The following is a 15,885-nucleotide window of genomic DNA, read 5'->3' on the forward strand; positions in this document are numbered from 1 at the left end:
TCTCTTACACACCACAGCAGTGGGCTTGTCAAGGCCCAACATTCTTAGCAGCCTTCTACTTCTGACTTTCAAGATGCCCCAGGGCAGCTGTCTAGTATAGAGAGATTCCCCAATCTTAGCAATCAGTTTAAAGTAAGGGGCTGGTCTGGCCAGCGTGGCTCAGTGGTTGAGCTTCGACCTATGACCCAGAAGGTCCTGGTTCAATTCCCGGTCAGGGCACATGCCCAGGTTGCAGGCTTAATCCCCAGTGTGGGGCGTGCAGGAGGCAGCGGATCAATGATTCTCTCTCATCATTGATGTTTCTATTTCTCTCTCCCTCTCCCTTCCTCTCTGAAATCTATAAAAATATTTATTTTAACAAACAAAAGTAAGGGGCTGCATCCTTTCACAGTGATGAGGGAAGTTAGCAAAATGTTAGCCAGACAACTGGTCACATCACCCCATGTCTCTGCCTATCAGTCTGGCTGAAGCAACTAACAAAGTGCAGGAATAAAGCCTTTTTTGTTTTGCTGACCTTTTTCCATGCAGATGCTGCGGACAACTTCATCTTTGATGCTTTTTAAAGAATCAAAGTTCTGCCCAAAGTGAACCCTTTCTTCTTCCCCAGCAATTTGTAGCAGTTGTATTTTGTTCGCATTCCCAATGCCAACAGCATGAATGGTGATTTGCTCAGCCCTGACTCTGTCAGCAGGTTCTAGGACTGTATCCCCAGACGCCCCATCTGTCAGCACAATAAGGTGACAGGGAACCTCGCTGGACCTGTGCTTCCTTCCCTCCTTTATTATTGGCAGCATGAAATCCAGGGCTGCCCCAGTGGAAGTTCCGCCGTAGAGCTGCTGGATACTTGAAACAGCCTGTCTTAAGGCCACTTCATTTGTGTAAGTATGGATATCAAATTCCACTCTCTGCGTAGTCGAATACTGCACAGCCCCAACTCGGACTCTGTCTGGGCCAATGCTAAACATGTCGATCACCCCCAACATAAAATTCTTGATTTGCTTAAAGTCTTCGCTCCCGATGCTGCCTGAGCCATCGATGAGAAAATAGAAATCCGCCTCTTTTGTATCCGCACAGCCTGCAAAAAATAAATAAATAAATAAATAAATAAATAAATAAATAAATAAATAAATAAATAAATAAAAAATGAAAGTGTGTTCTTCATTAATTATAAACTGGAGAGAAATTTGCAAGCAGGTTTGTAGAGGAACATGAGGCTTGAGGGTTCTGAAGAATGAGTACACTTCAGAGCCCGTACATTTCATTGAGCCCATTCATGCCCATTTTCTCCTTTGCAATTTGCAACCTTCTTATGAGGAAATGGAAGCAGAGCGAGGCCCAGTGGTTTGTCTAAGGTTAGGAACAAACAGCCAGTAAATTAAAGAGTAAGGACCAGATTCCCAAGTCTCCAGGCTCTAGGTCAAATTGTTTTCCTAGTATTGACACCCGCCTTTTAAGACAGCTATGTCTTATCGTTTCTTGAGAAACAGGGTGGGGCAGGTGACCTCCTATTCTTACTTCCCCAGTAACCTCCTCTTCCCAGAACAACAGGACAATGTATTTAAAACTAGAACCGGGTCATATTATGCTTCTATGTAAGTGATGTACCATTGCATTTAGAATTTAAAAATAAAAATGTGACCTGATCTTCTCTCCTGCTTTCCTCTCTGATCCTATTTCCAACAACTCTTCATCTTACTCATTGTGCTCCGGCCACACTGGGCTTCCTTCTGTACTGTGAATATGCCACAGGGCATCTACACTGGCCCTCCTCTCTTCCTGTAATGTTTTTCCCCTAAAGATTCTCATGGCTGGCCCGGTAGGTGTGGCTCAGTGGTTGGGTACTGACCCATAAACCAGGAGGTCCCCAGTTTGTTTCCTGGTCTGGGTGCATGCCCGGTTATGGGTTCAATCCCTGGTGGCGGGAGAGGGGGGGCGGGGGGTGGTAGGCAGCTGATCAATGTTTCTCTCTCATCCATATTTCTATCTCTTTATCTCTCTCTCTCTTCCTCTCTCTAAAAGTCAATAGAAATATATTTTTTAAAAAGATTGGCATGGCCGGTTCCTTCTCATCTCATCATGGATGTGCCAACCCAAAAGTCTGTTCTTCAAAGACCTTCTCTTCCCCTCCAGCTAGAGTACATTGATCATTGTCTTTCCTGTATCCTTACCTATTTTCCTTATGATACCCATTACTTTCTGAAATTCTCTTATTCATTTGCTCATGAGCACAGCCTGTTTTCTGCCACCCAACATCAGTTCCCAAATCAGAGACTTTGCCTAGTTACTCTGCTTCTGCCCAGTCAGCCTGGTATATCATAAGATTTCAAAAAAAATTGTTAAAATAAAGAACCCTCAGTGTTCCTTCCTTCTTTGAACAGATTCTAAGAAAAAGTGCTTTAACTTTCCTAATAGGCTATGTACAACTCTATCTAGCCATTCACTGCAATCGGGTAGGAGAAAAAGCATTCTTTAAAAACCTAGGTTATTTATGCAATTATCTGGGTGAATATGTGAAAAGCTCTTTAAAATATAAGACAATTTAGTCATTTCAGAAATATTTTCTTTCTTGACAGCTTCTTGGGAATTTATAGCTATTGACAGTTCTTCAAGCTATGGGGAATTGATTCTTAAGAAATCAGAAATTCTGGAAATAAGTTTGACCCTGAGAATTAAACTATGAATCACATTAAGCATTAGGGCAGAGATAAGCAGTTATCCGCAAAAGACAGGGTTGATTCCAGGACAGCAAAACTTGACAGCAACCAGAATTAATTGATGGATATACCTAAGAAAGAAGAATTAGGTGTTTTTCAGAAAGAAGATAGCGGTGCTCAGTGATGAAGGAGAGAAAAACATTAGTCACGGTGGGTATCCATGGCAATGCCCATCCAACCCTGCCTGGAACTGAAGTGTCCTATATACTAGCCACTAATCACATGTTTCTATTAAAATGCAAACTTAAACTATTTTAAAGTTAAATAAAATTTAAAAATTAGCTCTTCCATCACACTAGCCACATTTCAGGTGCTTAACAGCCCCATGTGCCTGGTGGCTATCAAACTAGACAGTGTAATTGTAGAATATTTCCATCATCACAAAACATTTGACTAGACAGTGTTGAGGAAGAATGTGTCCCCTGACTCCAGGACTCACCTCTACAGTTATATAGAGAGGGATAGATAGACATGTAGGTCTATATATTTGATTTAAAAATAGAGACATCCACCCAATTGCATGCCACTAGACATTTCAATGATAAAACTCCCTTGCTGTGATCCCACAACCTCTGACCGTCTTGATGACAATTCGGCTTCTCATTTGGCATGACTACAAGGAGAGAATGTATTCTCAGAGGACATGAATGTCCAGGTGCCTCGGCATTGGTAGTTTGCACTCAAAGATATTGATCACTCTTTTTCTAACTAAACATTGGTCTCTTGGTTTTGCTAATGTGAGTCTCCCCTTGGTTTAATGACGTTCTAGTTAATAAATTAAATAGTACAATGTGCCAGATGTGGTAGATACAGCAGTGACTAAGTCCATATAGATTGCTTCTCTGTGTTCGACCATTCAAACGTGACAAAGCTTGCCACCACCCTGTGGTCCACGGCAAATTCACTAAAGTAGTGGTTTTCAAACATCGCTAGCGCGATGAGGAGCTTATTAAAATGGAATTTCACATAAACCTTTGTTTGGTTTCTGAAGAACCCAACCTAAGTCAGGTGCTGATATTTGAGAGCTACTGAACTAATAAGATGTCACCTACTGAGGTTTTATGAAAGATAGCCATCCTTTTGGATGGCCCTTGTACTAGGCTTGGTCCCATATCTTCCCACTGAGAAATTCTATAATGACAATAATAGCTTTTTGTCACATCATTGCAAACTCCCTGAGACCACAGTGCACATCCCTCCTATGCCCAAATGGTTGGTTCTAGACCAAGGTGGCTGCCTTTCTGCAGGATCCCCTATGATCACTCAGGAGGTAATAGCAGACTGGTTTCTTTCTGCTGCTTTGCAAGGTGTACATGCCAGAAAATCCAGGGCTGGCTCAGGGTGCAATCCTTAAACCTTCAATTGACTGGTCTGAGTTTAAATTAGCCTATAATATCACCGGACGGTTATAATTATTTTCCACTTGAGTGCTGCCAAATTCCAGTTCCAAGTGTTGGAAACATTTTATCTGCAGAGTAAATGTGTGAAGACAGCAGATATCCCAGAATTAGATAATGTCACATCAACTATCTGTTGGCATGTACCTTTGAAAAGAGCTCATCAAAACTAGAACAGATTCACAAAGCATCTTAACTTGAATATCCTTCACTTAGAAAGATGGGAGGGAAAAAACAATTTAAAAAAAGATTAAAAAGCAAGAAAATAATCATGGTTGTACATAAGAATGATCCCTGCCAGACTTTTATAAGTAAAACATTTGCAATGACTTATATATCCAACAATTTAGGATCTGTTAAACGAACTATGTTCTATCCACGTGCTGGAATATTATTCCCAACTGTAAAGGAATGCTGCAGAAGAATATTTAAGGAAAAGGACAAAAGTGCGTGATACAGGTTGATGAGAACGTGGGTAAGGCAGATAATAGTGGTTACCCCCAATACCCATTCTCTCCTTCTTCTAAACTAACTGAACCCCCAATTTTCATCTAGGTAAAAATTTCACCTTGGCTGCCCCAAACAAAGACTACATTTTCAGACTCCCACTTTTACCAGTGAATGTGACATGTGACTAAGTTCTGGCCGATGGCATGTAAACAGAAATGATATATGTAATTTCTGAGAATATTCTTGAAGAAAAGGAGGTGGAAGCCTGCCTTTTCCCTTACTTTTTGTTGTTGTTGTTGCTGCTGGCTGTGAATGTGATGCTCAGAGCAGTTAACCTGGACTATGATCTTGGCAGTAAAGGCCATAAATAGCACACACAAAAAAAGAGACAGGATCCCTGACACTGTGGTCTACCACACCAGTTCAGAATGCTTACACTGGGGCTTACTTATGAAACACAAAACTAGTTTTAGTTTGTGTAAAGAATTGTTATTTTTTCCTTTCATTAGTCACACCTAAATGTAATTGTAACTGGCATACCAAGTAACCTAAAAGTCAAGAGATATAAATGTTAAAAATGGTTTTATCTGAAAGATTACAGACTTTTTTATTTTCTTCTTTATATTCCTCAATACTATTAAACTATGACATGATTAACACAGTTTAGCTTTTTTACATTTTTTTGAGGTAAGATTTATGCACATGCTAAAAAATTCAATGATTTTTAGTGAGTCTAAAATTTTGCAGCCAGCACCAAAATCTAGTTTCACAACATCTCCATAACTCCTGAACTTCCCTTAGCCAATTGCAGTCAGTCTTCCTTCCTGCCCCAGCCGTAGGCAATTACTCATGTCACTTTTATAATAAGAAAAGTATTTTCTTAAACATACCAGTTTTTTCGAGATCCATTTGTTCCGATCGAGTGGAAACTTGGGACCATATTTCATTCTGGACCTTTTTCAGGAATTTCGTGCTGTAAGTTTCCAAATCTGCATAGGACTTCAGCATGGAAGACGTCTGTCTCGGCGGGTAAGATGCTATTTCTTCTAACTGGGTACTGTTAGCCCCTTCGATGCCCATGGCAAACACAGTTACGTCCTCCAGCCGAAGCTTCATCGCGGCCTCGCGCACCTCGTCGTCTGAGGCTCTGTGAGTGACCAGGACAGCGATCTGAGGCACGCCCTCGGCCCTTCTGCTGCCACTGGACCTTAAGAAGCCTTCTCTCCTCAACTTCTCAATGGCAGCCCCAGCATTGGATTTCCCAGTCCGGAGAGAAAGCTTCTGGATTTGCTCCTGAAATGCAGATTGATTTGTGCTTGACTTCAGAAGAGAAACGGCCTCAGCCTGATTGCTGTAACTCATAAGTCCAAGCCGCATGCAGTTGTCCTTCACATCCAGGGACAAGGTAATGTTATTCAGGAAGTTCTGCAGGTTCCTTAGATTTTGTCTGGTCCCAACAGACTCATCCACCAGGAACATGAGGTCAGCCAGTGAATCTTTCTGACAGGTCACGGGGAAGGACACTATGGAGAGAGAGAGAGTGCATGAGAATTAGTCCGAACCACCAGCCCAGAGTGAGAAAGGCAATTTACAGATTGCCAGAAGGCATTACTGAAATAGAGGTCGTCATGATAGATGAAGTTAACACCGCTTCCTTTTAATAAACAAAAGATAAAAATTCAGAACAAATTTAATAGGTCATTGGCTTCAGAGGCTTTGCAATGCTATTCCCTCTATCTGAAGAATGCTTCTTACCAATTTTCCCATCACACCCCCCACCACCATGATCTTCATCACCACCATCACCACCAATATGACTACCACCACTACCACCAACTACCACCATCAATAACCATCAACAATAACAACCAACCAACCATCAACAATAACAACCAACCAACCACCACCACCTCCAACACCATCTCCATCTCCAAAACCATCACTACCACCTCTACCTTCACCACCACCTCCTTCACCACCATCATTTTCAAGTGCTGTGATACAGAGATGAGTTTGCAATACTCCTGACCTTGGGGGGCTCACATGGGGAGGACAGATAGCTGGATTATACTATTTCAGACAGGAGTAAGTGCTAGCAAGGAAATAAGACAGGTGACTCAAATGAGTTGCTATGCTGGAGATGTGGTGTGGGGACTAACTTTTCTGAGACATAAAGAAATCTGGGAAGGCCCTCTCTGAGAGGATCGTATTTGGGTAAATGAAGAGAAGGATTCAGCCACATCTTGTGCTGAGAGAAGAAGAATTCTGGCAAAGGAACAGCAGAAGGTGGGAATAAGCAAGAAACTCAGAGGTGCTGGAACCAGTGAGTGAGAGGAACAATGATGAATGAGGTCAGAGGGAGGTGGGTACCAAATTGTTAGGACATCACATGATCTTATTTAAATCTTTTAAATATCACCCCAGTCGCTGAGGAGAAAAAATGAATTCAGGGATCTCAATTAAGAAACAGCTGTCATAGTCCAGAAAAGAGATGATGGTTCTTAGACAAGGATAAAAGTCGATAAGATAAATTAAGGGTAGTTTTGGAGGGAGAACAGAGAAGACTTGGTGATAAATTGAATGAGAGTGTTGAAAGACAAAGAAGAAATGATGAAAACTCCTAGTTTTTTGGCCTGAGCAGCTGAATGGATGTTGGTGGTGTCTCTTTGCAAGATAGGGAAGAACAGGTTGCAGGGAGAATTCAAGAATTCCATTTCAGACATGCTAAGTGTAGGATACTATGGCAGATGCCAGATAAACAGTTGGTTATATGAATCTGGAATCGAGGGGAGAGTACACCATATGCACATAACACTCCTGCTCTAAGCACAGGTGGAGGAACCACAACTGAAGAAAGTGTAGCCAAGAGATAAGCTCAAACTCGCCAAGAACTACCCATTAGGAGTGGGAGCTCTAGAAGCCAGATGGCACATCTTACTTATCTCAGTCCCTAGTGCCTGTGCCAGGTGCCTAGTGCCTGGTGGGAGCCCAGAAATATTTATGGAATTAAAAGAAATTTTCATAAATCTGCCAATGTACTCTGAACTCCACGCGGTTGGCTAAAATAAACCCAAACATGACTGTCCAGGTTAGTGTTTATTTGTAAATTATTAAGGATAGTAATCTGTGTGCCAGATAACATACAAGATATCTCACCCGTATCATAAGGTAGTCACTATTATCCCCACTGTATAGGTAAAGCTCGGAGGTTAGGTAACTTACTCAAGGCTCCACTGTACAATGGAGGGTATGCCTGTCTCTGCCTGGCCTCATGCTAAGGATATTGTTCCTCTTTAGTGTCGCTATCTCTTAATTGACCAGCATTTATTGGATACTTACTGTGCCTCACACTGTGCCAGGCCTGTGAGGGAAAGAGAACAGACGAGGATCTTATTTCCTTACCTGTAAGATTTTCATGTATTCACTCACTAAGAAATAGAACAACAACCCTGGCTGGCTGGCTCAGTCAGTTAGAGCCTTGTCCTGAACACCAAAGGGTTGTGGGTTCAATTCCATGTCAGGGCACATACCTAGGTTTCGGGTTGAATCCCTGGTCAAGGAGCATATGGGTGACAACAGATCGATGTTTCTTTCTCTGTCTCTCTCTTTCTCTCCCCCCCCGCCCCCCCCCCCACACACACACACTTTCGCTCACTCTAAAAATCAAATTTTTTAAACAAAAGGTAAGAAATAGAACACCAGCCCATTGTCAGGCACTATTGCCTCAAAGTACACAGAGGTAAATAAATATAAGTTGCCAATTCTGCCCTCAAGGTACTACCAGTTCAGTTCATTGGTGGGGGACCAACACAGAAACGGGTAATTATACAGCATGGGAAGTGCTACTGTCATCAAGTGTGCACAAGGAACTGTGACCCAAAAAGAGAACTGAATGGAAAACCTTCCAAAAAAATATGGTTGAGACTGCATGGTTGAGATTGAAATGGTGACAAGGAGATGCAAGCTGTACCAAAGCTAGGGAGTGCAAGAGGATTCCTGCCAGAGAAAATGACACAAACAAAAGGCAGGAGTAAGGAAGAGAAGACTATGATGTGTAGGAAATTTCCAGTACTTCAGTCTGGCCAATTATGAAAACCAGAATAGGAGGTGGAAGAGATGAAAGTGGAGAGACTCAGATATGATCACATGGGGACTGGGCACCACTCCGCCAAAGGCTTTCTAACCTTTGCTATCAGGGTCAGCTGCTCTCTCCCTATACTGAGTCGCTTCCTTGATGATCTGCGTCATGTTCTGGGAAAACGTGCTGAGGTCTCTGACGGTCCGAAGGTTGACATGGAACTGAGCCGTGGCCATGGCCTTCAGGTTCTCCTCAGAGGCTTTCTGCAGCCCCACCGAGATGATCCTCACTCCGTCTTCCCGAAGAGCCTTGGAAGCCTCTTCCACGTCATCCTCGGACTCGGCCGAAGCCAGGACCACCAGAACCGGGGGGAACAGCTTCTTGTCTCTGCCATTTGCAGGTCCAGAGAAATAGGTCCTGTGAGCCTCCCGGAGAGCATTTCCGATCCGCAGGGCGCCGCCCATGAACACGACGTTCTTCTTGAGGTGGTTCAACATGGGGTTCCTGCCCTTGAAGGTGTTCAGCTGGAATTCACTGTGGAGCTTGTCACTGTACTGGGCCAGGGCCACGCGGTATTTGCTGGCCTCTATGGGGAGACTGGTGATCACTTTGTTGATGAATGTTTTCACCAGAGGGAAGGACTTAGTTCCCAGGTGATCAGAGCTGTCCACCAGAAACACCACATCTGCATACTGAGGGCCTGGGCCTATCAAAATAAAATGACAAACCAAACAAGGGGATTCTTCAGCCTTCACGTTTTGGACCACAGTCCTCATTTGAGGCTATGTCCTAGCTAATGTTAAGGATAACTTTGAACCCTGAGGGAAGTGTCTTCTGGATGTCAAACAAGGGAAAGTGGAGGGTGGGGAGTAGGAAGAGATTAACCAAAGAATTTATATGCATACCAGTATATGCCTAACCCATGGACACAGACAATAGTGCAGTGAAGGCCTACGGAGGGGGCGGGGAGGGGGGAGATTGGGGGTCAGTGGGGAAGAAAGGGGGATATCTGTAATACTTTCAACAACAAAGCTAAATTAAAAATAAAAACAATCAAAAAGGACTTCAGTAAAGTTAGCCAATACATTTTTCTTTCTCAACTCTATGCCAGAAACAATCAACATCCCCCCCCCTCTTTTTGGATGTTGAACCCCAAAGCCTGATATTGTACTAAAGAATAAACATACCAGAAAGTCTCTGAGTGGTCTGTGGAGTAACAGCGACTTTTAGAAATAGTATCAAGTAAGCAGATATCTTGAGTTGGAAGCTTAGAAGCAGATCTGAGTCAAGAATTTGGGGGAGGGCCCTAATTGAGGGGAAACAGGGTAAGGGAAGCCGAAGAGGAACACAGAAGGATGTCTACCCTTGGCCTGATTGGAGGGGACTCTGGAGTGTCAATTATACTCGAGGATCAATTATACTTTGAGACAAGAGGGACTCTTATTTGTGTTCCCCTATCAATCGCATTGGCTGCAAACCATCACCAGGAATTGAAGGGAAGGAGTGGCAGGTTCCAGGCATAACTTCCTGAGTAAGATGGCTCTGGGAAAGCTGTGAGCAGTTCCCCTGAGAAAGTGGGGTACATCTGTGAGCTGTTGTAAGCAATATTCACAGCAGCTGATGTGGGTGTGGGGCATGGGACTGGTGTACCAGCCTTATAAAGAGTCTGGGCCCGGGGATGCACCATCAACGTCTTCTTTGGAAGTCATGATCAGTCACCCCACTCTTGTGATGTTCTGGTAAATGTCTCACAATCGTCTTTCAAAGTAACTCAGAAATTCATCAGGAAATCCTAGGGTAGCAGGAGAGTAGAAAAACCTAGCTTTTATATTCTCTATCTCTCCATATATACATATAAATAAATAAATATATATATATATATATATATATGAAACCCATATTCCTTCCCTATTTTATATTTATAAATGAGAAGGAAGGCAATAATATTATTTCTATGTGGGGTTCCTTTTTTACCTTTTCTTTAATTTTTAAGGCCAAGATGCAAACTGCCGTAGAAAACAAATGGGTTAACTTTATTCATAGAGACAGGGAACATTGGGACTTACGTAAATAAATCAATGAATAATTAAAGTTTCTCTATCCAGGTGTAGCATAATTCATGATTTGCCCATGGCTTTCTGTCATCTTTGAGAGATTAAGTTAGCTTCCAACTACAACTAAATGCTGTCTACTTTCATTTTTTAGAAAATAAATAAATTCCCTGTTTCTATTTACTGAAGTAAGGGTTTGTTGAGGCATAAAAAATGTTTACTTTCCTAAATAATAATAAGTATAAAATATACAGGTACCTGGGCTCTGATCTGCCAATGTTTCAGTCCAAAGGGTCAGGACAAATATAATTAGCACGTTCTTCATTTTGTTAGTGAAGGTCTCTTGCTTTTATTCTGTAAAAAAATTAAAAAGTTATTTACAATATGAAAAATCTCATTGTATAACAAGAAATAACTACTGGAAAAGTTGGGTTAGAACATAATACACTGCACACAAAACAAGTATTTGTCAAGCAATGCCAAAAAATAAAAACAACTCATAGATACAGACAACAGCGGAATTTTTGGTCTTATGGTAACTTTATATTTAAAATTTTGAGAAACTACCAAATTGTTTTCCAAAGTGGCTGCAACATTTTATATTCCCACCAGCAATGCATAAAGGTTCCAACTTATCCATATCCTCACCAACATGTGTTGGCTTTTTTTATTATAGACATTCTAGTGGGTATAAATGGGTATCTTACTGTGGTTTTGATTTCCATTTCCCTAATGATGAATGATGTGAACATATTTTCATGTACTTATTGGTCATTTGTCTATCTTCTTTAGAGAAATATCTATCCAAATAATTTGCCCATTTTTCACTGGGTTATTTGTCTTTTTATTGTTTTATTGTAAGAGATCTTTAAATATACTCTGGATATTGAATTGTCTTGGCACCCATATGATGTGCTGTTGAATTGGGTTTGCTAGTATTTTGTTGAGAATTTTGCATATATATTCTTCAAACATATTGGCCTGTAGTTTTCTTTTCATGTAGTGTCCTTATCTGGCTTTGGTATCAAGGTAATGCCAGCCTTGTAGATGAGTTTGGGAGTGTTCCCTCCTCTTTAATTCTTTCAAAGAGTTTGAGGATTTGGTGTTAATCCTTCTCTGAATGTTTGGTAGGATTCACCAGTGAAGCCATCTGGTCCTGGGCTTTCAGTTTTTGATATGATTCAATATCCTTCCCCATTGTTGGTCTTTTCAGACTTTCTGTTTCTTCCTGATTCAGTCTTGGTAGGTTATTTGTTTCTAGGAAACTATCCATTTCTTCTAGGTTATCCAAGTTGTTCACAGTAATCTCATAATTCTTTGTATTTCTGTGGTACTAGTTGTGATGTCCCCTCTGTCATTTATAATTTCATTTATTTGAGTCCTATCTTTTTTATTGAGTCTAGCTAAAGGTTTGGCAATTTTATCTTTTTGAAGAACCAACTCTTATTTTTGATACTCATTTATATTGTTTTCCTATTGTTTCATTTATTTCTGCTCTAGTCTTCATTATTTCCTTCCTCCTAATTTTGGGCTAAGTTTGTTCTTCTTTTCCTAGTTCCTTGACATGTGAAGTTAGGCTATTTATTTGATATCTTTTTTCTTACTGTATGCATTTATAACACTAAACTTTCCTCTTGGAACTGTTTTTGCTGTGTCCCAGAAGTTTGGGTATGCTGTGTTTCCATTTTTCTGGAGCCACTAGCTGAGCTCTGTAATTACCTCTGGTATGGCTAGGTCACAGCTTGTGTTCCCTGGCAGAGCAATGCTAATGGCTAGACTCCACAATTGGGCAGGATTATGGATTGGGCCCTGCATTCGCTCTTGGTCTGGTGGAATCTCAGGCTGTGTTCTCCAACTGAATGGTTCCACTGGCTAGCCTCCGTGTTTAAGCATCCCATGTTCTGGACAGGGCTGTGCTCTGTCACCAGGCAAGGCCACGGACTGTGTCTCAGAGTTGTGAGGTTGCAGACTTTGCAATCAGACAGTCTGCTAGCAGTGCTCCACTGTGGTTGATGCTGCTGCCCAGGCTCTCTTATTGGGCAAGACCCTCGCTGTATCCTGCAATTCTGGGGGCATTAGGACTAGAGACTATGCTCTGGGGTTGGGCAGGATCACTGTCCAGGCTCCCTGGTAGGTTGGAGCGGCAGGCTCTACCCTGTGATAGGGTGGGTCGCTGGCTGGGCTTCCTGCCTAGGCAAGGCTGCAGGCTGTGTTTGGCAATCAGGTAGGGCTGGAGGCAGGGCTCCACTGAGGGGCGGTACCACAGGCTGTGCTTCAAGGCTTTCCTGGGTCACTCTTCAGGTTCCCTGGTTATATGAGGCCAGTGGCTAGGCTCAACAATTGGGCAGGGCTACTGGCTTAGTTCCCTGCCTGAGCAGAGCTATAAGATGGGTTCTACAGCTGTCTAGGCATCTGTTCATGCAGGACCAGAGGCTATGCTCAGTAGTTGGGTGGGGCTGCAATTGCTTCCTTGCTGGGGGTGGGGCCATAGAATGGTCTCCACAGCGGGTATGACCTTTTGGTTGGGGGCTCAAATCAGGCAGAATGGCCAACTAAGCTCCCTGGCCATACAGGCCTTGGAGTTGGCTCTGTGGATGGGCAGAGCCACTGGTTAGGATCTCTTCCCAGATGCTGCTGCAAGCAGGAATGTGGTCCATCAAGATCTGAGCACCAGCTGTGATAAGGCTCAATAGCCCTCTCCATCTCTATCTGGGCCCAGTGGCCAAGTCCTGCAGATTCCCCAGTAATCCCCATGACGTGAATCTTCAGTGGGCCTCCTGGGAAGTGTCCTGCAATGCTTGGAGAACCGTGTGTCCCCAGGGGCTCTCTCTCCCACTGGATGAACCAAAGGCCTGGGAGGACCCTCTCTGTGAGGGTGCTGTGATGGCCTAGGGGAGGGGTAATGTAATCTAAGTGAAACTACTCCTCTTACCCTTCTAATGTGGTCCTTCTTGGTTTCTGTCTTACCCTCAGGTTCTGGGATTTTCACAGTGGTGTCTTGCCCATAGATAGTTTGCTACCATAGTTGATTTTCCAGAGAAGGGAACTGAAGTCGGGAACAACCTATGTTGCCATCTTAATGATTTCACCTCCGGGGGTTCCTAGACTTGGCCAAGAGGGGCTGGAGCTGGTTCACAGGCCACTTCAGGGTCTACAGGTGGCCATGACTCCTCCCGGGTCCCTTGGTAGACAGTGCTGGAGACAGAACCAAACCAAAAGGGGATGCAGCTAAGCCCTCGGGGCACAGAGCTGTTTCCAGGTCTGTCACCGAGACCACAGTCAGAGCTGTTTCCAGGTGTGTCACTGAGACCACAGTCAGTGCGTATACTACCTGGTTGCAAGCCTGCCTTTTCAAAATGGCTCTCTTCAGTCTCAAACTGCACCCAGGTTTCACAGTCTCCTACCTGGTTCCCAAAGATCCCACAAAGACACTTTGTTCAGAGAGGGATGCTAAATTATTGTTGGGGAGCCAGGGAGACGAGTGAGAGATGTTTTATTGGGCCATCTGTCTGATGTCTCTCACTTGACCTTCTTACTTGCTTTTTCCATTACTTCTGCTTCCTTTCGTATAAGTTTCTCTGATTTGTCTAGCCTTCATATTGCTTGTGCCTTAAAGAGAAATTTAATTTTTGGGAGTGTGTGTATGGTCATTTTCCATCCCTTTGGCTGGCAACGTATTCCTGAGAATGGGGTGAAGGCTTGTGTTCCTCCAGAGAAGGTGTGGATAAAAGAGGGCAGCCTCCTGCAGCTAGAAATTTCTAAAGTTGTAATCTGGGCTCACCATTCCCAATCCCCTTTCCAGCTCCAGATCTTATCCAAGTCCTTCCACACCATACCCTGTGGTCTATTCTTGGGCAATCCCTTTTTTTTTTAATTCTTTTTTTTTTTTTTTATTGCTTACAGTATTACAAAGGGTATTACATATGTGTTCCTTTTTTCCCCCCGCCCTTGACAATCCCCTGGCCTCCCCTACCCCCCAGTGTCTTATGTCCATTGGTTATGCTTATATGCATGCATACAAGTCCTTTGGTTGATCTCTTACCCCCCTCCCTCCTGCCCCTCACCCCTCCCCGGCCTTCCCGCTGCAGTTTAACAATCTGTTTGTGGCTGCTCGGCCTCTGTATCTATTATTGTTCAAAAGTTTATAATGGTCTCTATTATCCATGAATGAGTGAGATCATGTGGTATTTTTTCTTCATTGACTGGCTTATTTCACTTAGCATAATGCTCTCCAGTTCCATCCATGTTGGGCAATCCCTTTTGATTAATTACCTACAGCTCTCAGTTCTTTCATGGTTCAACTTCCCTATCTGTCTTGTGGCATCTTGAAGTTTGGAACAGGAAGCCAACAGCCAGTACTAAATTGCCAACTTTTCCAAAATAAAAGTGAAGGAAAGATTGGGGTTGTGGAGGTCCCAAGACATCAGACTGGGGGGGGCCCCAGCACTTATGAGAGGGTTGAAACACATCAGGAAGATTCCTCCTAACCCCAAAAGCCCTCAGCCCTTGAGGCTATGATGGAAGGTCCTGAAGTAGAGAGTGGCATGAGCAAGTGATACGCTGGGGAAGTTAACTGGCCATTTTGGAGGTTATATACCCCAAACCAGACTTAGGGCACAGAGAAGCCCCCAGTTCAAGTAGCTTCCAAGTGAACTAACTTGCCCATTCTCACACTTTCCAATGCTCAAATTCTAAGAGGCTGGTTGGAATTCAAAGCTAGTATCATCTCTGAGGGAAGGGCACCCTGAACCCACTTCAGGGAGAATCAACAGCCAAACATATGGAGAGAAGGCTCTCCACGCTGAGTACTGGGCAGCAACCAGATGGCCTCACTGTTTCCTGTGGGGATGTGCAGCACATGTAGGCCAGCACACAGAAATGGTGAAGGCAACTCGACAGTCATTGCCAGGAGACAAAATTAGACAGTAATAACGGATAACAACTAAGCACCTCCTTTCTTTGATTACATTCCTTTGGTCATGAACATCTGTGAAGACAAATCTCGCTCATTCCAAATGGTAAACTGTATTTTTGACGGGGGCAATCTGTTTTATAATATAGGGCATTGAGTTCTAAAAGTGACTTGGTGAAGTAGGAAAACAAAAAAGCTTCATTTAGTGAAATACAAAGGCGCATTGCAAAGCTTGCAACCTTCTGACAGGTTCAAACACTAAAAGAAAACAGTGATTATTTTG

At 43.1% G+C, this 15,885-nt stretch overlaps 1 protein-coding gene across 3 annotated transcripts in view; it reads right to left on the reverse strand.

Moving 5' to 3' along the window:
* Window positions 1–15,885, reverse strand: part of COL6A5 (collagen type VI alpha 5 chain) — a 102,779-nt gene that overhangs the window by 72,972 nt on the left and 13,922 nt on the right. For 2 of the 3 annotated variants that reach the window (XM_036332646.1, XM_036332648.1), the window contains exons 2-5: window positions 10,949–11,044; window positions 8,746–9,345; window positions 5,452–6,084; window positions 515–1,075 (exon numbers count right to left, since the gene is read on the reverse strand). In XM_036332646.1, coding sequence (XP_036188539.1) covers window positions 515–1,075; window positions 5,452–6,084; window positions 8,746–9,345; window positions 10,949–11,015 — 1,861 coding nt within the window. In that variant the 5' untranslated portion in view covers window positions 11,016–11,044. The remainder of the gene's footprint in view (window positions 1–514; window positions 1,076–5,451; window positions 6,085–8,745; window positions 9,346–10,948; window positions 11,045–15,885) is intronic. The other variant, XM_036332647.1, reaches the window with a different exon arrangement.

This window comes from Myotis myotis, unplaced genomic scaffold (assembly GCF_014108235.1).
Source record: "Myotis myotis isolate mMyoMyo1 unplaced genomic scaffold, mMyoMyo1.p scaffold_m19_p_13, whole genome shotgun sequence".
Lineage (NCBI taxonomy): Eukaryota > Metazoa > Chordata > Mammalia > Chiroptera > Vespertilionidae > Myotis > Myotis myotis.